Source organism: Pseudopodoces humilis, chromosome 5 (genome assembly GCF_049639895.1).
Source record: "Pseudopodoces humilis isolate 2021_Gansu_Grassland_sample_001 chromosome 5, ASM4963989v1, whole genome shotgun sequence".
In the NCBI taxonomy this organism is placed as follows: domain Eukaryota; kingdom Metazoa; phylum Chordata; class Aves; order Passeriformes; family Paridae; genus Pseudopodoces; species Pseudopodoces humilis.
Window position 1 is genome coordinate 45564303 of NC_142204.1, and position 24141 is coordinate 45588443.

The 24141-nt window shown below is 35.5% G+C and overlaps 1 protein-coding gene across 27 annotated transcripts in view; it reads right to left on the reverse strand.

Moving 5' to 3' along the window:
* The window catches only part of NRCAM (neuronal cell adhesion molecule), a 148258-nt gene that overhangs the window by 3738 nt on the left and 120379 nt on the right, over positions 1-24141 (reverse strand). For 12 of the 27 annotated variants that reach the window (XM_088054716.1, XM_005519280.3, XM_088054713.1 and 9 more), the window contains 2 exons: positions 11250-11381; positions 8043-8121 (listed from right to left, as the gene is read on the reverse strand). In XM_088054716.1, the coding sequence (XP_087910842.1) occupies positions 8043-8121; positions 11250-11381 (211 nt within the window). Of the gene's footprint in view, positions 1-4501; positions 6336-8042; positions 8122-11249; positions 11382-14670; positions 14824-15898; positions 16025-16541; positions 16608-23920; positions 23957-24141 lie in introns of those variants that run through there. The other 15 variants (XM_088054699.1, XM_014249015.2, XM_088054695.1 and 12 more) reach the window with 5 other exon arrangements.

Consider the following 24141-nt stretch of genomic DNA (forward strand, 5'->3'; position numbering starts at 1 on the left):
AACTTCATGTCTTAGATCTTCAAATATTGCATTTTTTCCTAATTAATGCCTTTGAACACCCAGAGAAACCATTTATATATATATATATATATATATATATATATATTACATAGGATGTACAAGGCCACACAGATCATACAGTTAGCCAACAAAAGCCCTGTTGAGAAACTATTGCTGGAAAACCATTTTCTATCACACTGTTTCTCCTCATCTCATCACCTTTTTTTTTTTGTTTTTCAAAACACTAAGTTATTAAATTCTAAAAGAAGGCCACCTCTAATATGCATATACTTACAGAAAGAGCATACCAGAGATTTAATCATTCTGCATGTACACCAGAAAAAAAGGTGTTAGGTGTTATTTACATGTATGAAAATCTTCATGCTCAAAGTACACAAAAGCAAAACCTCAGAATGTGACTGTGTCAGGCTTGATGTTTTACTTATTGCTGTGTACAAGGCACTAGGATAAATGTCTGTCATTGATCTGTGCTCACTGGTGCTGCAAACAAACAGGCCAATAACCTTTAAAAGACTACTCCAAAATTTCAAGAATCCATCAGCAAAGTGAAAGTGTTTATACCGCTGTGAACACAAGCAGATTACAGATGCATTACTGAAGAAAGTTCATTTTGGAAGGGCCATGTATTTAAAAGGTTGAAGATGGAGTCAAGTATTTAATACTCATACACAATGTAGTTTCTCCAGTGCCCCCATCAGAAGGTATTAATAGTCATTAAAACAGGTGGTATGAGTCAAATGAAGGCCAGGGCCTCCCTTTGCAATTGTAACCAGTCCTACTCCCAGGGAAGATCTGGCATATATGGTTTGTTGTTTAATTTCAGGTGAATAACTTCATAATTCCTTACACCATAATACACAGAAATGAAAATAAATTAAAATTACCATATTATTAAAATTAATAAAATTATCATATTCCAATTGGTCATGAATCTCTGTACAAATATTCTAAAATATGACTGTAACCAGTGTAATTCACCAGGTTGGAATATACATAAATAAATATTACACTACTACTGTATTAAAGATATCAACATTTTTTGTGTTTAATCCAATGAAAAGCTTGATTTGCCTTTACAATTTAGAAAAATCTGAGTATGAGACCTGTTGCTCTTATGGTTTTCTTATTTATATTTTTGCAAAGTTTATGTATAAGACAATGAAGAAATACTTACACGGTTACTTGTGTATAAGATTTTTCTACATTTTAGTCGGGATGTGAATTCTACTATCTCTATAATTAAAACCAAACAAAACTGCAGATTTACCCAGGAGTGTATCTGCACAGAGGTAGGCACTGGTGTGAGAGCACAGTCACAGCAAGTACAAAAATCAAATCAAATCAAATGAACCTGGGGATTCCTTTAGTTCTTGCTCTATATAAGTCTAGAGAGAGGTTCTGCCAGGACTCTGGCAGTGGAAAAACAAGTGGGATTGTCCAAGATGCTTTATGCTTCTGGTTCAGAAAAGAAAACATATGCCATGGTACTGCTTTTTCTGTATCAAACTGGATTATGACTCTTAGATGAACACAGTTTTTTGATTGGAAGAGAAAGAAATTGAGGAAGAAAGACAAAAACACCAAACAAATAGGAAAAGGAGAAAAAGTGAACACGTCAATGATTTGGACAACACTTTTGCTACCCTAGGGATTCAAAACAGAGGAGGGGCTCTGTGCTCTGGTGATGAATGTATTATCTGTTTGTTGCCAAGAAGCAAATTGCAAAACCTGCTGAATTACATTAGGAAGAGTTATAGAACACTCTAGGCTGTAGAATATATAATATTATATTGCCAAGACATGATAAAGCCATAAATTTTAATACTGTAACCTCAAGGTTTGCCAGCCTTGCTTACAATTGCTCATAAAACTATTCCAAAATGCAATCAGGATAAATCATAGTTTCTTTCAGTTTCTGTTTGTGATTTTGTTTGCTGACTTTTATTTTGTACCTAGTGTACCTATAATACTGTGATATTAAAAAATAAAGTGCAAATTGGGTTGACTAAAATTACAGTGGGAAATTGAAGAAGTTTTTGAAAGTGTAGTTTATGTAGTGCATATAATTATATAATTAATAGTCAGAAAACAATACTGGAAGGGAACCAAACATGAGGTGAGAATGGGTACAAATTCTTTATTTAGAGCCATGGAAGTTAAGTGTAGTAATACTTTTATTATTTTCTGCTGTATAAATAAATTCCATACTAGTACCTTTTTAAGGATGAAAATTTCTCAAAGACTCATATGTACCAATCATTTTGGTAAGCACTTTTACACACCACATACACTTCAGTAAGAAAAGTGCTTAATATTAAAGCATACTCTGAAAGCATGATTTAAATCTTAATCATTATTGATTGATATTGTATGAATATGTTTCTTTTTCTTCTTAGTTTAACGAAACATATATCAAACTTGAAGCTAATTATTAAGAGTTATAAGAACTATGAAGGTAAAAATAACATAAGTGCAAAGTACAAATTTACTTGTTTAAAAAAAGTAATTCCATTTCACAAGCTTATCAGTTATTGAAAGAAATATGTACCTTGAAAGCTCCTTTCTTCTTTCAACTTTTCAACTTTTCTTCCTTAGATATGGGTAAATGCAGCAACCAGTCAGAATGGGGAAGACACTTTTACGATGCCTCTGCAGTCCAGCAGGCAACTAGTTCCCAACTAAACTTTGCCACATTCATAGACATGCAAAAAGACTCAGTATATCGTTAGCAATATTACTAATTTTCCTTACAGCACAACTGTCAGGTGGAAGGCAACATGAAATAGAGTGGGTAAAGCATTTTGGGCTATGAGACACAGAAAGTGGATGCAGAAGATTAAAATTGTTTGCAGTAAATTCCTGTTTCTGTGACCTCAGGTCAATAGCCCAGAAATGTTTAAGTAAAAGCAATCAGGTAAAGCCACAGAAGTACCTTCCATACCTTATGGCTTGCCTGCACATTCCAAGAGAATCTGTCCCTATACCTAACAGGCTTCTGTTAACACTTCTAAATTATTAGGACTGTGAGTCCCAATATTATTAGAGTCAATCCATACTTCAAACCATTTTACTATTATTTAGCTAAGACTTAAGCACACCTATATTACTCCTCTGAGTAGTTTTTGCATTAACATCTCTGTAATACTTGATCTTCAATCCTGGCAGAAGCTGGAAAAACTGGGTGATGAAGCTCTGGCTTTAAAAAGCAATGTGTTGAAAAAATTGTTAATCATAAGTATTCAAGAATGAAAACAAGAACTGTCAAAGTCCACATACGTAAATTAGAATACAGTACGACCACTGCCAAATCCAATTGGACTGTTCAGTTCTTCAGGCAGTTCATTGAGATAATCCCTTGTTCTGGATGGGACCAAACTTAGAATCACAGTCCTGAGGCACAAATCATAGCTACGTCCCTGTGGAAACACACCTAAGTTACAAGTTAAGTAACTACAAGAGAAAAAACCCCACAGTTGTAGTTACAAACTTTATTTTCATTGTTAATCAATTCAGAACAAGAAGGAAGAGTACTATATTTTCTAGCAATCCCAGAACTCTCTGCCACAGTGTCTCACAGCATATCCTAGGATTTCTAGGAAAAATACTGTGTGTCAAAATATTGAAGAGGCAAAACAATTCACCAAAATGTGCAAATATCCTGTGTTACCACACTAGCAATCCTTCTACTGTCATTGCCTAGTCCTGTTTGATCTTCCTGAACATTCTGCAGACCACTGGACTTTCATCCTTCCCTTCTAGTTGCTTGCTTCCAGTCTTCCTACCCATGAATCCACAGGTCTGTAGCTGTCAAAACTTCTTAATTTCCCACAATTTATGGACCAGGAGGAAAATTTAGGCTGATTTATACACCTACACTGACCTCAACACAGATCTGTGGTACTTATTCTGTTTCTTGAATGTTCTTGGTGTAGACAATGACTGCCCACTTTACTGTCTCAGTCTTCTACAACTCAGAAAAATTCTGAGAATGCAGTGCAGATTGCTACAGAGGCACTGTTTTCCCCTATTAAGTAAAAATGAATGAATCCATCCAGTGACAGGAATATAGCACATGATCCACAATCATTCCATAGTTCCTGAAACACCTGAATTTCCTAAAGTATTATTTCCTTCACTAGATCAATATGGCAGAAAAATCTGATGTTGTCCTGCAGACCAGCCAACTCACACAAAAAGTGTTCTCTTGAGGTTGAGGAGTGCAAAACTTCAAACAAACCCAAACCATTTCCAAGACCACTAGGAAACCTAGAGTGAAAAAACCCTCCCCTAAAACTGAGAGCTATGATTTCTCTAGAATATCTTAATTAGTCATTAAGATTTAAGTAACTTCATAATTTAAATCTTACTTTGAAGCAACTAATTTTCTTAGGGCCAGGTTTATTTGTCCAGAAATATTGAAACATTTCCTTGTCTTTCACTCTTCTCAGTTCCTGAGAAACTAGGAAGCAAGTCTGTGTTCTTAGAAAGTTCCTCTTGATGGTCTGGTATCTCTCTGAAAGTGAGATGTCTTTTCATACTTGGCATGAAGTGATTGTGAGACCTTATACTTTCCCTTCCCTCCTTTGAACTTTGGTGGAGAACGCAAGGAGCTCAGACACTTGTGAGTAGAACAGGAAGAACTTCCAACAGAGCTCTTTTTTTTCATCTGACGTAAGGAGTGTTTGTGTTCTGAGAAATCCTTCATGATCTGGACTAAGGATTCACCAAACAGCTTGCCCCCTGTGTATGGTAAAGACAGCAGTTTACATTTCAGATCTAGCGATGAGCTCCAAGGACGCAGCCATAGAGCTCTCCAGGCTACAGTGAGGCATGCCACATTTTTAACAGTGAGTCTAAGAGAATCCTCAGCTGCATCATGGATAAAATTAGCTGCAATTTTACACAGCCTGTGTTTTCTCTGCATGGCACCAGATGGGACCCATTTCTTTTTGAATCTGGCTCGTTCTTCCTCTAACCATATTAGTAAAGCTTTAGACACGTAAGTGCAGTAGATAGATACTCCAAGCTGGGCTGCAACTAGCTTAAAAGATCTTTTAATTGCTTCCTCAATCTTTCTGTCAGTAGGATCTTTAGGGAGAGCATCTGTATTACCAGGTACTGACAGTACAGAATAACCAGTAACCAATGATCTGTCTACCTCAGGCAAGGTCCCCCACAAAGCAGCTTTATCCACTGGAAAAGGATAGAGCTTACGCAGGACTGGTGGGACTTCATGCTTGGCTTCAGGATTTCCCCAAATCCTGCAGACAAGATCTTCCACAGCTGGATGGATAGGAAGTGCATTATCTACCTTGCCTTCTTCAGAGGGGATAAGCAGCTCTTCTGAAGCACATTCACATTTGGAAGATTTTAGCATTAGCACCCTCTTTATGTGTTCAAACAGGTAATTCTGATTCTTCATGTCAAATTTACGCAGAGGATCTGGTCCTTCTAGATCTTCTGTAGGGGATTCAGAGGCCACCTCCCCATCTTCAGAGGCTGATTCAACCTCCAAGGCCTTATCAGCTTCAGGTTTCTCCTTCCCAGAAGCTGTTTCATTTTTGAAGCAGTCCATATGATCAGACTCAGAAATCTGGGAACTGCTCCCAGATGCTTCTAAAGGAACCAGTGGAACTTCTGCAATTGGTACCCTGGGATGCTTTACTGAATGGGACCTAGCCTGTGCCACAGACGTTATGCTTTGTCTGGCTGCTGTCAAAGCATCCTTTAAGACAGTGGCCAGCTCAGGCAAAATTACAGATTTCATTAGTGAATTCTTCTCAGATTCGGAGAAGTGAGTAGAAGGTCTTGCCTTCCTGTGGCAGGAGCTCTGAGTGTCTTCTGAATCTGAGCCGCATTCTGGGGTCTGGCTGCACCAGTGCTGGAGAGAAGAATGTTGCCTTGCCAGTAAGCCACCAATTGAGTTGCAGCTGGGGGGTTGCTGGAAAGGGGATGGCTGTCCTGCCTGAGAATCTGAGCCCTCCTTCGACCCCATTATCTGTTGCTCAGAAGCATGATGTCTAGAGCCATGCCTGTACTTCCATTCGTCTGACCTCTTTTCCTCTTGGCAGAGGGAAGCAGAGACAGAACTAACCCTTGTAAGCTCTGAAGACTGCCTAGCCCTCCTCCTGGTGTAGGAGGTCTCTGATCTGGTGCTGGAGTATTGATCCCCTGACCTTCTGAAGAAGTTGGATCTGTCAGATCTCACAGACTTTGCTTTGGTAAAGACAGGGTCTGCTTCAGAAGAATTGGCACAGCTACCTTTTCTTTTCTTTTCCTTGTCCAGTTTCTTTCCTGTCCAAGCAGACATGGACCTGAAGTGATGAAAAAAGTTCAAAATACTCGAATTCCTAAATCTTTCAAAAATTACATTTTTTTCCAAGGGAAACCCTAATACCCTTTTTCCTCAAAGAAGCACCGCATCATGTGACGCAGACAAACTGGGAACTGAGTGACTGCAGTGATGCTGGGCTGCAGAGAGGATGACAAGATATCTTCTGTAATCTGACTGGTTGCTGCTCCTGCCCTGTCTCTAAGGAAAAAAGAGGAAAGCCCAATATAGACTAATTACACAGAAATACATTTTAAAAAGGAGTTTTCGCAGGGTACATAGAATGAACTCTTTCATGTGAACAAGCGTGAAAGCTTGGCATGCATTTGGCCATATTCACTGGACATGAGTGAATAAATGCATTATAAAATAATTTAATAAAGCACTAGATCACGCTTTAGCCACCTCAATATGGAGACATAAATTCAAATCTTGCTACAGGTCACACATGAAAGCAGGCTTGAATACTTATTCCAGGCCTGAGAAAACATGTATTGAGGTCATATCATTTGTACAATTCTGTACAAAGGTCAGTTTCTGCTGCTAAAAGTTCCAAGTATCAACAAGCAGTGGAGCAATACAGGAGTATTCAAACTAGACTTCCACGGAAAGCTTATACAGTACTTTTTTAACTCTACTTCCAAAGATTGCTTCACACTTCCCTTTTTACCAGCTGAATTTAGATAATTGATATGCACTTAAAGCTGTAATAAAATACTATTCTGAACTCATTAAGCTCAGAATGAAGTATATTGTTTTTAATCAAAGAAGAATAAACAGAAACTGTTCCTTAGCATTTAGAACTGTACATCTAGTCCTGTCAGATCAAGATGTACCTCTTTCTTCTATGAAGAAGCTATGGCAACAAAGTAGATAATTCTTGAAAAAAACCCTGCTTTTCCACAGGAATGTAGTATCTATTATAACACCCGTGTAAAATATAGTCATACTGACCTTTTTAGAAAATAATAACATTATTTTTTGTACTAATCAAAAAACAAATATACTGCTTACTTAATAAGCTATATTTATAGCTGTTGTATGAATAGTCTTGCCAAGGCATGCTTTTGGTAATGTCAGATTTGGCTAGACTGCATTTACTATAAAGGCAGTCACAAATAAGAGCTGTATTGCATGCTTTGAAGCTGCTTGCTATGTATCTTGTACTGAAATACATGAAAGGGAGATTTCTTGTAGGACACTCCTTCACCTCTGTGTATAACTTCACTTTGTTACTGGATTAGATGTTAGTACTGGCAGCTACTTTAAACACATTTGTTTTCCAGTCAGAGTAACACCAGATTGTCTTTATCAGGCTTAAGCTGGAAATTTATTTTCAAAAACTATAATGCTCAACATAGTGCCCTAACTGAAAAGTCACTGTATTTGGCATTTGAACTATCTGAAAGATGGCTTTGGAAATAAAGATTCCACGCTTTGACTATCAAACATATACAATTGTGTTTGAATCTGGGTTTCACCTTGCATTACCAAATGGCTTATACTAAGCTTACACATTTATTTTTTTTCTAATGGTGTGACTGAAATGCTATTTTTAGTTCTAAATAACACTGGATACAGAATCTTTGACATGGAAAAAAAAAAGTTAGTCTTAAATTAATAAGTGTGATACATATACATACATGTGTGACATGAACAGTGAACATGACAAACCACATCAACTGCTCACCTGTATTCACCAAACGTTCCATCATCTTCCTTCATAGGTTGTATTTCTGGATCAGCATGTGCATCCTCCTTTTCCTTCACTAAAATATTTGAAATAGTAATTTTTACCATGAAATTGCAAGATGAGAAAGTCTAAGACCTTAATTTCTCAAACTGATTATATTTGGCAGGAATGTGGTTTGAAAAAAAACTATTTTTTTTAAATGGGGCCTTAGGGTATTACTCTTTTTTTTGAAGAAAAAGATCAGTTAATTAGTTATAGAATTTTATTTTTGTTCAAGTATGACTGCATGTCATTTCATATTAGAATTTTTTCTTTCTTTCATTTCTAGCGCTAATGAGAGAAGATTGTTAAAAATCATACTAAAATAACATATTTATTCAGATTATTAATAGAGTTATTGTTTAATCAAATTTTAATTATTTAGTTCTACTTAACAATGTTCTCTATTTCCTCTTTATATTCTTCTCAATCTGAATCAGATTCACTTTTGTTCACTGTCGGTTTGTACATTTTCTGTTTTAATTTCATGTGGTAAGCCTCCAGAGAATTTTAGATATTTTTTCCCATTATTAATAATTCTCAATATACTAGGCATGGTTTGTTAACTTCTTCTTTTCTACAACACAATCAAACCCAACATAAAGTCACATACACTGGAACCTAAATTTTACACAAATTTATTTCTTGCACATTCTGGTTTTAGGTTTAATCCTTGTTCACTGGTGGGAATAAATCCAGGCATATAACTTGTCCCTATAAAATAATAAATGTAGCACATTGACACAGAAACCCACTAGCACCTGAGGAGTCAGATATTTACAGATGACATATATTCCTATAAATTAAGATTGTTGTCAGGATTAAACAATATACTGACTTTAAGAATTATATTTATGGTTCTTCCCTTTGCCTTTTCATTTCTGTTTTTCTGGCATCTATTCAGATCTTTCCCTTGTCTAGCAGATTGAGTTATATAATCCAATACACAATCTCTTGTCTTTTACTCTGGCAATTTCCACACTTAATTTCTACATCATTAATTTATATGGTGTTATTTAAGAGGATATGAATAATTCTTGACAGTATTCACTAAGTCCATGATTACAATAATGCATAAACACCTTGAGATATATCAGGCTGCTAGAATTTTGTATTGAAGTAATTGATTACTTTATACAAACCACAGGCAACCTCAAGATGACATGCAAAAATCGTGAGGAAAAAGAGTTCATAACTTAAATTTTCATAATTTCATAATTTAGTGCTCTCCATTTGTCACTACCTGTGGAACAGTACATTTGCAATGACCCAAGTAATACAAAGTCACTTCTATAAACACCAGTACATACTGATTCTGGAAATCTTATAAACAGTCCAGGTCCACCTTTATATATGTGTGTGTATATGCATACGTATCTGTGCATGAAAATCATATACCTTATAACTAATAACTCTTTAGAAGCAGCAAACAGGACAGAATATCAAGGATCCACAAACTAATGACAACCTTAGCATCCAACTGCCCTCTACACTTTTACTCCAAACCTCTCTTTTACCCTCCTCTAGATGGTGGTTCACTCCATGTCCTCCCTACTCCTTTCAGCTTCATCACTTCACTTGTTTCAGTCACCTGAATCACTTTTTCTATATCCTCTGTTATCTCATTTTCTCTTTAAAAAAATCCAAATATTTGGAAAATGACCGTAAGATGGTGTCTTCACCCTGCCATATAACTCTGTGTAATGCTGTGTTCCTTAATCATCTGTTTTCTTCATAGGCATAAGCAGCTGGAACAGAAACTTCTCTTACCTAATTTTTGCTGTCACTAGAAATCTTAGCTCTCTCTGTAAAACAACCTAACAGCTAGATTGGGCAAAGTAGGATTCTTGTACTCAATAGATTTTCTCAGAAAAATAATCTGCTATTCTATTCCAGCAGATTTCCCTATGAAGAGCTGAAGTTCTTTGTTTTCTTCTAAGTTTTCAGAAGTGCACTGGTCAAAACAAACAGGAGAAAATAAAACAAAGTGTGGATTTTTCTTTTGTACTTCTCTATTTGCATACATCTTTTTCACGCCCAAATTAACAGCATGAACTCCAAGAAGTTTGAGTTGACTTTAAATAAGCATTTTAGATTCTGGATATTTATTTCCAAACCTTAGGAGAAAATAATTTTTTTCATGAAATCAAGATTTTACATGAAACTTAGCAAGTGTACTTTCTATTGTAGCTAGAACAGGAGAATGAAAAATCAGATTATCCTTTGATGCTCACTTGAAGTTCCATCATAGCCACTCATACCTCAACAGCTGCTCTGAAATCCTATCTGGCAGTACTGTGCAAACTGGTTCTCGCTATCCTTTTCAAGAGAGCTTTGGTCTATGGAGCTACTCCACAGAAAGAAATGTAAGACGAGGGAAATATATATATATGATACCTATATGTCCACATACATACATACATACATACATACACATACATGCCTTTTGTAACATGTACATCAGGAGGGATGCATGTTTTGATAAAAGATATACATTGTTTTTCCAAATTTTAATTAAAAATTATAAAACATACTTGGCCATTCCTAGACCTACTATAAAAAATGTTTATTCTACACCTCCTCTTATATACAGAAAAAAACCCCCAGCCTAACAGAAGGATGGTAACTTTAAATTTAGCTGCAAAACTGCAGAGGCTGAAGATGACACAGATTCTGGGAAAAACTCAAGATATTGGAAACAATATAATATATGGAGAGATTTATCCTATGACATGCATTCCCCATACTTTAAAGTAACCAGTGGCTATCATTAGGATTTTCTGACCAAATAAATTCTAACTCAACTCATGTTAGTGGATTAAACCCATCTGCATTGGACTTCAGAAAGTGGAATGTGCACTAGTGGTGATGTTCCAAACAAAGCTCAAACCTCTCTAGAGAGGTCACGCACTGACATGACCCTCTGGGAATGAAGAGGGTCCTTCACTTATGCTGAAATAGATGCAGGTTTTCTATAAATAGATAGAAATAGATAGCTCCTGTCAAGCCCACCAAATGGTAAAACTGATTTTCCATATATACAGTGCATATGTAAATGTATGTGTAAATGTAAACCAGCAGCAAATGTAATTTTCTGGTAAGCCTGAGATCTGTCTTTATGGGTTACCAACAGATGAATTTCACTATCCTGGTTAAATAGCATACCTGGATACTTGCCACCCTTATTCCTCCTTATGAAGCAAACAATCAGTAAAATCAAGATCAGAAGAGCAACAGCACACATAAGACCAATGAACCATCCTTGAGTAGCGATGTCTACTTGCCGACTTGCCATTGCTAGAGATAAAAGAAGAAAAATATGTTTTTCTGTATTTAAATGTTATTTCAGATAAATAATAGCCATTATAATGTTCATTAAAGAATAACATTCACTGTGAAAAATAGATAGCATTAAGAAAAACAGTGATTCTGTATTTTGTGATTATTTTCATTATTCAGAATATTTCCAAGTACCATAGAAGTTACTTTTCAGTATATAAGAAGTGTGCTAACATTTAAGCTTAGCAACTACTTTGCAAAATCTATGCGCATACTACATTGGTAGTATGACCTCAAAACGATTCTCAACCATTTTGAATTAATTAAACTACTGAAATTATGTAGCAAATTATATATAATTCACACAAACATGTCAATTGCATTCTCAAAATGAATAAAAAGCCAGTGCTGATTAGCTAATGCATTCTCATCATTCTGAAATGGGGAAACAGATGGGTCATTCAAGGGCCCTAACATTCTGTTTCAACTAAAAATCAACAATGAAGCATCCTTTAAAACCTTATTAAGCATCATGTTTTCTTTCTTCCCTCAAACCCATACCTCATCCTACAATTAATTTATCATGATTGCCATGATTTAGCATTAGTGAGGGCTTAACACGATGCAAATGGGAAGCCTTCCCTTAGCACTATTTCTCTCCAAATGCTGACCCTAGCTAGAAGATAACATAAATAATAAGCAAGCTACTAAGAAAATACTACAGGCAGCAATAAGGACAGGAACTATCTATGTGGTCTAAGATCTGGATCTACTGGTCTCCAACACAGCAGGAGGATTATTCTGGTGAAGCTTATCTTCTACCCCACTGGTGGAAAGACACTACAGGCAACTTGACTTAGGATTTGCTGCTGGGAGAAAGTGGGAAAAGTGAGCAGAGCTAGGGATACATGCTCCAAACAGAAGAAAATATGAAGTAGAGGAAGATGAACATCCACCCAAATCTATCTTATTCATTCTTCAGCTTCTTCTCCAGACCCAAAACCCAAGAGTAAGAAAGTCTATGAAGAGCTGCTCAACAGACAGAATTCAAGCCAATGTCTCAATGTCATTTTCTAGTTAAGGAGTGTGAGACAGGTAACTTGGAAAAGCAGCTGACAATGGTCCCACATTCCTGAGGGATTCTATGAACACACTAAGTACTTCTGAGGTCTACATAAGTATCTCCAGTCCATTCCATACAGAAGAACAGTGTGTATTCCACTTTAGAAGTACTATGCTAAAATTAACTCTTTCTTTAAATGCTTATTTTTGGTCTTACTGGGCAAAGCTATGACTTGATTTTCATTTAAATAGTTCAATGAGTTAATGTGCCTAGTTATTGTGGAGATACAATCAGGAGATTTCTCAGCCTTGTTTATGTTTTCTGATATTTTAGAAACTGTCTCTTATATGAAAAATAATTTAAACTATTTTTGCATAAAAGTCTCTACATCTCATATAAATATATAGTTTATATACCTAAATATTTAAACTCTTTAGCCATATATAAATATACATAAATATATATATATATAAATATTAAAAAGTGTCAATTAAAAAAATCACAAAGGTAATCTTCCTCTGAACTACAAATGTAAATAAAACTTTGTTTTCATATTAAGGTTAAAATTATTTTGAGTTTTGTGCATCTGCATTCATAATAAGGCATTAATGTTGTATTATACATACTGTAACAAAATGCAAAAGCACAATTCACATTCAAATGTAGTAAGAAAGAGCATCAATCCAAACAACTCATGCATAAAAATATGCAAGATAGATGGGAAGGTGAAAACTTACTTATGCAGTTTCCTGTATTAACTTACTGCATTTCCAGTAGGAAAGGGTTTCTAGATCTCTGTGCATCTTTAAAAATGGCACACTTCCTGTCTATGCTAAGCAAATTATTTGCTTCAGGCAGAAAAACCTTGCATCTTGGTGAACCACTAATGCAGGAGTCAATGCAGAATCCTGTACTGGTAATGCCCAAGAAAATAAACCCACACACTTTGAAGATGCTCTATAGGAATGCTTGTCAAAGAAAAAAAAAAATGTGGGAAAAGTCTATATATGAAGTATCAAAGTTTCATTCTTAATTAAGGGCATAGTCCAGTGTTTGCCACTCCATCTTTTTGCAGTGTTTAAAAGCTTTGACCTAGGCTGAAGACAGTGTGACACAAGATTTTTATACAGAAAGATGCTTTTAGGAAGGTTTCCATGCTGCTTGTTTTGAATAACATTACAGCCCTGATCCTTGTTTACTGCTCCTTTAGGCTTCAGATGTGTATTTGCACAACATTTCACAGAGAGGCTTTTCTACCACTAGCTGTTTCTGGTTCTGTGTTCAGCCCATACATATTTGCCTGGCACTGTTATTCAGCACCATGCTTTCAAACCTTCCTGCAACATCATAAACTGTGAACAGAAATGGAACAAAAGAAAGCAAAAAAATGATGATTTTAGAAGGTGCTCACTTTCAAACTGGCATACCCATTACCTATGTTGTTGCCTGATAATTATAATATAATGTTCAAGTGTATTTTCATATTTAAATTACTTTCTTATAACATAACATTCTGGAGCTAGTGGGGCTACTGCTATATAAAATAATTGGAATGAGCAGAAGTGGCTAGCAAAGACAAAAATAATAACAAGAATATGATGATGGCATGGCATGCAATGGCAACGACATATTCAACATAACATCAAAAAGCCTTCCAGTAGAACCTTTTCCCTGAGTGGAATGGGCAGGCATAGCTGATTTGCTTATGAAGAAATAGGACTGCAGTCTGAACTTAAACAGCCTTACTGATTCCCAGGATATATGTGTGACATCAAAATCCATATAAAACAATTATATGGGAGGAAAAGAGAGATTTACAAGTAGGAATGTCTTAACACTGGTATAAATAGATTACATGAGACATCAAATTGAATCTGCACTTTCTGATTATGCAAATATTTTAGCTCTATAAATAGAGATGTTATTTAAATACAGCCATCTAATTGGAAATATAAGAAATAGGTCATCTTCAGTGCACAGCACACAGATGGAGTGTGAGCAGGGCATATCTTGCCCCTAGTACAAACATCAGTCAAGTAGCGTGAATCGAAAGGATGGAAGCATTCATAATCTACATATAAATGTACTGGCATTATTTAGGAGTTTATAAAATAACATTGCTCTATAAAAGGAACATGCAAAGATTCTAGCTGCAACATCTCTTGGCTAGAAGCAATTCAGCATTTCAGCAGTTGGTCTACCACAATTCTGACTAGGATACAGAATTGGTACAGTGTGCCTCACCTGGACCTGTCTCAAACACATCCTCTGAACTCCTAAAACCAGACAGGCCCTCAGCACCAACCCGGACTTTATATGCTGTTCCTGGTGTTAAACCCTTTAAGACAAAGAAGCTTCGAGAACCATTTACAATTTCTTTTTTCCAATCTTCTTTGCCTATAAAAATTTTAGGAAAACAACATATTGGAGTTGTAATTTTCTCTGTATTACTGAAAATTTCTAGACAAAATACTACTGACAGTTACTTGACTAAACTATGGATCATCTGAGAAAAATAGCTGTTCTCTTAAAAATATTAAAATTAAATAAAAAATATTAAAATTATATAAAATTATGAGTAATAAATTGCATGCAACATATTGAAGAATACGCTGTACAGTAATTATGAAACTATTTTAAACATTTGTTCCATTGTACTAAAGAAATACAAATTTAATTTATTCTAAAAATGCTAATTGAACTTGTAATTATGAGATACATTAAAATTGATTTTAGTCATTTAATTAAATGACACTTCTGCAGTTTCAGTCAATATTTATTTTGGTCAAGAAGTTCCACTTCAAAATCTGAATCTCTCTTGCATTCTTTTTCTTGAACAGTCTCAGCTACATCTTTGGCCAATATCCAGAAAAAGGCATTTCTATTTCAATTTTCAGATTAGTCACCTTTAGTCATAACTTTAGAAGGATGGGGTATTCAAAAAGAAGTATTTTGCTTTTATTAGCTAACTTTGTTTTGACTATTACCAGTATTATCAAAGTTCTAAACCTGGTTTTAGGCAATAAGAGTACATAAATTGATTTATAACTTATTTTAAGCTTTAATTTAATAAAGGATATCTTATTTAATCTTTTTTCTTTTCTGAATTTGGCATAATTTAGGAAAATCCTTATATCCTATCTTAATGCAAGTAATCATATTTTTACACATATAATCACTTCATGATAAACAACTTCATGCAAACTACATTTTTATTAGCCCACATTCAAAAGAATTTATAAAATAATACAAAGGAACAAAGGTTCATATTCTATCTATTCATCAAAAATCTGTTAAACATTGGTGTGTATTAAAATGAAAATTATTTAATCTTCCTGATCAAATTAAAAAATAATTTAAGACATTTAAGAGCTATCATTAACACTGGGTCAATTAAAGGCCCCATTTACTATCAAAATTTTCAAAAACACATCTCAAAACTTTAGCAGAATTTAATGAAATGACTTCTTACTGCCTGCTACACCATATTCAACATAAAAGTTCGCATGATCTGGTCCCTCATACTCCCAACTGATATTGGCATAGGTCTCAGCAGCAGCTGTTGTAACATTTCTGATCCTTGGATAAAGTGGTTGAACTAAATACACAATAGAAAAACAAAGCAGAATACGCAGTTGTGACTTCATACATTTTAAAAAAAATATTAAAAGAAGTTACTATGTTAACTTAGAACATATAGAGGGAAAGTATAGCACATTTTTCATTAATTCCATTACTGGAAATTGGTGACTAAAGTATTGTATTTTGAAATTTAATCCTAGGCAGTTACTACACTAAGAAATTATAAAGTAAAATCTATGTACTTTACTAAGCATGCTCTGTACCACAAAAACTGCCAAATACTTAAAAAGTACCTAACTGCCAAAATTCTGAAAAACATTATTTCTATTCATCTGGAAGTAAAATGAAGATATCTGGAAAGTGAGAACATTGTCAGAGTAATGGGAAATGGTAGACAGAAGGGAGCTATGAAGGTGGTACGCTCCTCCCTTTATGGCATGTGGAACTGAATGGACTGCAAATGCCCCAAGTGCAAGCCCTTATAGGATTTTTGGCTCTATTGCATTGATAGTGATAAAAAAGGAAGACAATACCCTTATAGAATGTTGGACGGACAGTGTGCATGACTGGGGAAGTTGCAAAAAGGATTTCTGAATATCCTTCACCATCAGAGATAGTAGGAAAGAAAAAATAAAGAGTAAAACCACTTTGCATCAAGAAGTAGCAATTAACTAACACAGTAAAACCTTACCTGTTAAATAAGTAACACATGCACATTCTAAGATCATGCAGGTTTCAATTAGTTTTACTTGTTAAAATATGAAACAGCTAACTGATACACATATATTTGAAAACAAACTGAACTATGTATGTACTGGCAGCTTTGCTTTCACAAGACATTCCCAAAATCGGCTTTTGTTAATATTACACATTCAGGGCCCCTTTAGACAGTGGAAAACTAGACATCAGATATTGGAAAGCCAATATCAAAATATCAGAATCAAAACCTGGTGTGAAGGACACGAAGCACCGGAATGCAAGGAGCTGCCCATTGTAAGGTACAGTGTCTAACTGCTGCCATTCCAGTCAGACAGTACTTTTCATAGATATGCAAAATGCCCACATCTGTGGAGAGAAGAGCTTCTCTCTTCAGCATTCTGAAATTTGCCACTTCTGTGCTCATACCTCAGTTCTTTGCTCATGCCTTAGCTCCAGTAATGCTTGTTACAAAAGGACATATAACTCAATGTCTCTGCTTGCCTAAGACTAATGAAAAGATAGATTTTAATAGTCCTAATGCCGTAACAGGGAAGATACAAAGAGGATGCTCCTCAAACATATGAAATTAGTTTTAACTGAAAATGCCTCATTTTGCCACTGACTTTTCTATCCTGCTAAAACTATTTTTTCTATTAAGAACATTAAAAGTGCTTCCCAAAGGACCATGAAACATCAGAGGTAAAAATCTAGTCTGAGTAAAGACAAATGTCAGAATTCTAATGGCTTTATCTACAGAAGAAAATAAAATGAGCAAAAGCCCGTTATCATGGCAAGAGGGGTTGCACAGAATTAATCTATCCACTTAAATTATTTTCTTCTTCTAACAGGCCAGCTTTGTCCATATGGTCAGCTGGAAAAAGTTCAGAGTTATATGCACAGAGAAAATGGCTTATTTGGGCCCCTAGAACAGATGAAATAATAGGAGTACCATGTCTAGAAAACTGTAGTTTCTGAGTATTTTTTAAAATACCTAAATTAGGTAAATTCCATCAGTTCTTCTGAAAATGTATTCTGATTATTACAATGTTTTACAAAATATTTTTTTATCCCCATATTTGCATCACATGTTTCTTCTTAACTCTGTTCCAGTAGTACTCAATTCAATCTGCACTGCTCCCCCATCTGATGTTTTTGTAGCTAAATTGTGCTACAATATAAATATGATTTTGTTCACCAAGCAAAATAATAAGTAACATATTATTTAAGTAATAAAGAATAGATATATTTCTTGCTAAAGCCACCTGAACAAAATAACTGAGAAAGCACTAGGGGAAACAAAAAAAGCCATCTAGATCTCTAAGTCACAGAAACCACTCTAAGAAATACCAAAGCCAGAGCTGTCCATGGGAAATCTAACATGTAACCATATACATTATGGTAATGCAAGGGGATTAGATTTTTTTTCTCAGTGCCACTTGGAAGTAGCAAGAGGAAAGAAAAGGAGTCTCTAAATTTAGGATGGTGCAGTGTCTGAGATTGCAGACAGGATGTATAAACTTCCTTCCTAATTTACACATAGGAACAGGTGTTTGTTTCAATAACCAACCATTTTTGCTGTGCCAAGAAAACAAGTGGCTTGTATTTGAAATATGACTTTGTTTTGTTTCATTAAATTGTATTTTCTCAAAGCCATATTGTCCTGGATTTTGGTCTTACATGGAAGATGACTAATTAGCAGCCCAACCAACCATACAACTGATATTTTTCACAATATTAAAGACAGAAAAAACTGTTAGCAATAATAACTTTTGTACTCCTGCAAACAGATGCCACAGCATTACCCCTAACTTCTCCCTTCTCATGCCTGAGCACTTGGGGATGAAGGAAATTGTCTCATCTTCTTTGAAAGACTCCAGATGATGGAAAGCTTCTGAATCACTAAGCAAATTCAATAATAGCTCAATCTTGTAGAGCATTTTTCCATCCCATATTTCTAGTTCCTGCTCTCATTAAAGAGTTGCCTGCTAGATTAAAGCATCTAGTAAAAGTCTTTCTGTTCACATGATTGCATATAACAATCAAGTTTGCTCTGGAAGTTTCCCCTAATTTCATTGGTATCCTAATTTCTAAATCCTCTCAAGTGACTGATTTATGCTTATATTTACCAGATGTACCTGATTTTTACTAACAGCAGTTCGTACAGATATACCCACATGTAGTATTTGGACAGATTCGAATTCTGTGTTTTCTTACTGTTGAATACAGTGCACCAGGAAATATGTTCAGTAGCATATTTCTTTACAAAATTATTACTTTTGCAATTCTCCTCTTTTGCACTGTTGCTTGATCTCATTTGCCATCAGGTTTGCCATTTTTTACTTAAGTCTTTTAAATGTGCCACATTTGCAACATGACTACTACACACAGAAGAACATAAAAGATGGCTGATGGATCCTGAGGTGATGGAAGCCTGGAGGTGAATTGGTTATGACACTTAAAGCTTGCAGTCAATCCACCCAGGCTCTTTGTCTTCTCAATCACCACACCTCTAATTATAATTAACCTCTCAGTTCTTCAATATGTTTCCCAGCACTGCTCACAAATGGAAAATGTGTAATTGTCAGCTGGCAGAAGCTCCCAGCGTGTGCAAGTGCCAGCTGGGAAAAAGGAAGGAAGAGGGGCGGGCAGAAAACTTTGTCCTGGAGAGCAGAGCACTGTGCTCTCTCATCTGTAACCATGCCCCGCACCATGCAGCAGTGCTGGCAAAAGCATCACTCTAAAAACCATGGGCATGGACTGTTAGTAAGCTACAGATTTTTCACAGACCCACTCTCATTCATCTACCTCTGGTAAATTAAGCTTTTTCATTCATTGCCTTGATACAATGTAAAATTCAGCTGGCACATTCCAGTAGTATCATATAAAAGCATTTGCCAATTGTTGAGAAAGAGGCCTAGGCTCAAAGCAAAATTTTCCTTTCTTTTCAAATTAATTCCAGTGCTTTTTTACTGGGTTTTTTTGGTAGAGTTTTACTTAAATTTTCAGCCTTTCAGAAACACCGTTCCTACAAAGAACAGTTATGGCCAGGCTGTAGAATCAATATAATTTAGTAAAACAGGACATGAGATTGGAAGGTATTTTACCAATTAAATAGGTACTCTTTCTCAAGATTTAGTCCAGAAGAACAATAAATAAAATAATCCCCAAAGTGACTAAACTTCAGGAATTTTCATGGAATTCACATGATATTCAGGAAAAAATGTTGGGTGAGTGCCAAGCACAAATTTGAAGACTAGTCAAATGGAAAAAAAAACCCCACAAAACAACATATCAGACAATTAAGTTAAAATGCATATACAAAGAGAAAAGTTAATTTAAAGGAAAAAAACACACCCACACAAGAAAAAAATGAAGGACAAAGGTGATAGATTCTGCCAGAGCCTGTCAGATACAGAAAAGGGTTTTATTTTCCTTTGCCTTGTTAACATTCAGAGTATGAAATTCAAGCTTTAGTATAATAATAGGAGTGAATTCCATTTCTGGCAGTGAGAAATGGGCATTAGTCACTTCTGGGATTATTTAGGCCAATTGCAAGAGCATTTCTGTAGTGTAAGAAATATAGAAGCCAAAGAAGAAATGCAAAAAATTATGCCACTGATGAGCATATGGCATGATATCTACAAAGCAAAAGGTATTTGCTGGAATTTTTGCACAATGATAATAATAATTTTCTCTAGTCTAGCATACGGAGCATCAGCATTGTTCCCAGTGAACTTAAAAGGGGACAAAACAGTGGTTCTGTTCAGCAGGCTGTACTGAAAGAATCACACCAATACATAATGAAGAAGTCCACAGGGGGAATGTGGCTGAAAGAGCAATACAAAAATACTACACTTAACTTGACTGTAAAAGCAGCTTGAAATTGTTAGCAAAAGACATGGAGACATTATGTGCAGTGATTCAAGAGGGAGGGGAAACAGATGGTGGGCAGAGAAAATGATTTAAAGAACTGCATTTTGTACAGAACAAAGAAAACAGAGATGATCTTCTACAAAGAGATCAGAGATATAAACTCACTTGAGACTGATTTCTAGCCTACAGTGAGGAGTTACATACAGGTAATTCAGCCAAAAACCCCAAAATAATAGTTTCAAACCCAGAGGACAGACTAATTGTATTTCTCCCTTGTAAGAAAAAGAAGTAGTGTTTGTCACTAAAGATATGAAGTTCACACAAAGAAGGCTGGCTAGATTGAGTTCCAGTGACAGGAGGCACTAGCTACAATTAAAGGTTACTGTGATCTCACAAACTTTAATTGCATTTCAGGACTACCAGTTACTAGCCTCTGCCTGCATGCAGATTACAAGACCTTGCTTTCAAATAAAAAGGTTGACTAAATAAAAAATAAACTAAAAAGTGAAATGAGAAGGCTTGTGAAATGAGGCTGACATGCCATGCCATGACTCTCTACACTTCAGCTTACAACAAACATACGTCCCTACGACTCTATTTTAACCAGCAACTTTCATTTCTACCACTGGTCAAATTGGAATTCTCTTCCTTCCTCTATAGAGCAGTTATTTAAAACTTGGAAAAGGACAAAAAAGACTTGACTCCTATGATCACCTGAGTCACTTTCCAGTTGCTGCTATAATTCTTTTATATGGAATTGGGTTATTCCCCCATGTTTCTCACACTTCTGTTACCTCATGCCTATGGTTAGATGCCAATATATAAATGGCAACACCAGAGTATACTTAATATCTAACATCAGGTATAATAAATTCTGGTTTACATACGATGTTTTCAGACACATTTAGAATGCAGGTTGCTAAGAAAAAAAATTTCTTTTTTCTTCATAGTACCATTAATTTGATCAATTTAAAATAATTCATAAAATCAGTATTAGAAAGAAAAAATGAAAAATGAAAAAATAGGAATATCAACTATAACATAACAGCTTTTTCATCTAGTAAATTAAATCTCGTGATTTACTTATGTAGGCTTGTGAAAGTAAAAATATTGACTCTATTTAGATCCTTAGATTTACCACAGCAATATGTCCCTCTGCACTTTAATTTATAGTTTTACTCTGAGAAGTGAAATATGTCCCAAGTGGCACAGCTCACCAAGGTTTAAAGTAATTTAATTCCTTCCAGGACCATGTGTCTAATGTACATGACTGGCCAAGCTGCAGGTCTTCACAGGCAGCTATCCAGCAGGAAACACCAAATGCAGAAATTTCAGTTCAGCAGTTTAGGCTGGCTAAATCTGGGACCTACTGTCTGCTTAAATTCCAGGATCCATGTGTTCAAATTGAAAGAAAAAAGGATAATTACATTTTCCTGGTAAGTTCTGCCCTTCAAAATTAAAAATCTGATATGTTTTTGATAGACCACAAAGAGGTTTGGAATATCTCAATTTGTTCTGGCTTTGGGTCCAAATTAATAAGAACTTGTAGACATCCTGCACTCAATAGACAAAGGAAAGTTCACTGCTGGTTACAGCTTCTTTTTGAGTGCACTGAGCACTTGTATCTTCCAAATCCACCCCCTCATGAGACCAACTAATTTGGTGCTTGATCTTGATAATATGATCCTCCTTTTCCTTATTTGTGGTCCTGGATTAGTAGCAAAGCAGCTAACATGGTAATGTAGTAAGCACTGAGAACATTCATCTCACACCTGCAGCAACTCAGATGTCCTAACAGATGTCATGGCTTTAGTTCTGTGTGTTTGCAGGTCCAAAGTCCTCTTTGCAACTGCAAGAACTATATATGCTACAGGAATATGTGAAAACTTTGAAACCATAAACAACATGGAACCAAACAAAGACATCTGCTTAGTTTTCAGAGAATCTGAGATCACAGCTCTGAAATGTGAGCTGCTCCAGCTGATCTTACAAATAAGAGATGCTTTCTGATAGCCATATACAGCTATAATTAGAACTCAGTTTCACACAGAGAATCCATTTTTCCTTGCATGAGTTTTTAGAGTGTGCTATAAATAATGAGAACCTAATTAACATTTCTGCTGTGCATGTCCAGGACTAAAGCCAGTTTGATTGTTCCAATCTGTGCTGACTTCTCAGCTACAACTAGACTAAAATAGTAAAAAAGACTTTTCATCAAAATAATTCCACAACTCACACAGTTACCAGAAACACATCTGATATCAGAATACACTTATATATACATATAAAAATATATACTATATATGCCCAAATGCAAGCATACTTATATTTATATATTGTCTGATTTATACCAGACTGAGTGAATGAATTTCTTTCTTATGGCTGCTATCATTCACAACACTTGATAATCAAGTGAAAAGAAATTATGTGTAAAAGAATTTATGTTGTTTCTTCCAAGTTCATAAAAAATGTTGGGTACTTCATTTACAGATTTTGACTTGTGATGTTTATGGTCTAAGAATCTGAAGCACAGCTGTCCATTAGTGTTAATGACACCTGTCATTCAATGACATCTCTGTATAAAGAGGCATTCCTGAGTTTGAGCTACCTAAGGACAACCTTTGCTTCTGACAACAAAGGTATCAAAATTCATTAAAACTGTGTGCAAAACTGCATCATGAAGAAATAAATAGTGCCAAATTCACAAATAAGGATGATACTAGTTCTACACACTGAAATATCCTCAAGTACTCACTCGCAAGATCTGTGAACCTAAAACAGTGGGAAGACATTTGCCTGTATATTCAATCTGATACTCAAACTCAGAAGTAGACAGAGGGTATTGTCAGTCATCTGTCTCCTATGCACAGTTGGCTTGCAAATGAAGTAAATGTGTTCAAGTGGGTAGCAGTAATCCACAGTGAGAATAAGACTGCAGATAGTTTTTTAAAACAAAAAATGCACATGGCACAAGCAGTAAATGAATGCCCTTTGCGAAAGTGCTGTTTTTTCTACTCCAGCTAATCAGTGCTAGTGCACCTGGATCCTGAATATTTATGACAGAAATAATTAGATTTTGCTGAAGCAAAGCTAACGAATTCCCCTGGAACTCTGTGGCAAAATAAACAGATGAAAGGTATTAATAAGCATTCTGGATTCCTTAAAAAAAACAAACCCAACAAACCCAAACAAAAAACTCCCACAACTTTTTTCTTCCAGCACTGATTAAACTTTGTACAAAAATGTGTAGTCCAAGATTTTCTGTCCTTACCACTGCAATTTCCCCATTTGCAACACTGCAAAAATCCACACATTAATAAATCATGCAGTTTCATTTTACCTTTGCCTGCACCTACAGCAGGACGGAGAATACCAGCTTTAATGGAGGAAAACAAGAATAGGAACACTATATAATTAGATACAACACCAAAGGAAACATACATATATCGTTTCACTGTAAAAAGCATGCAGACTAGATAAAAAGTATTAATTCAAATAAATTAGAAACAATCCACTTATGCTGAACACTGAATGACTACTACAAGACAAAATTAATGCACA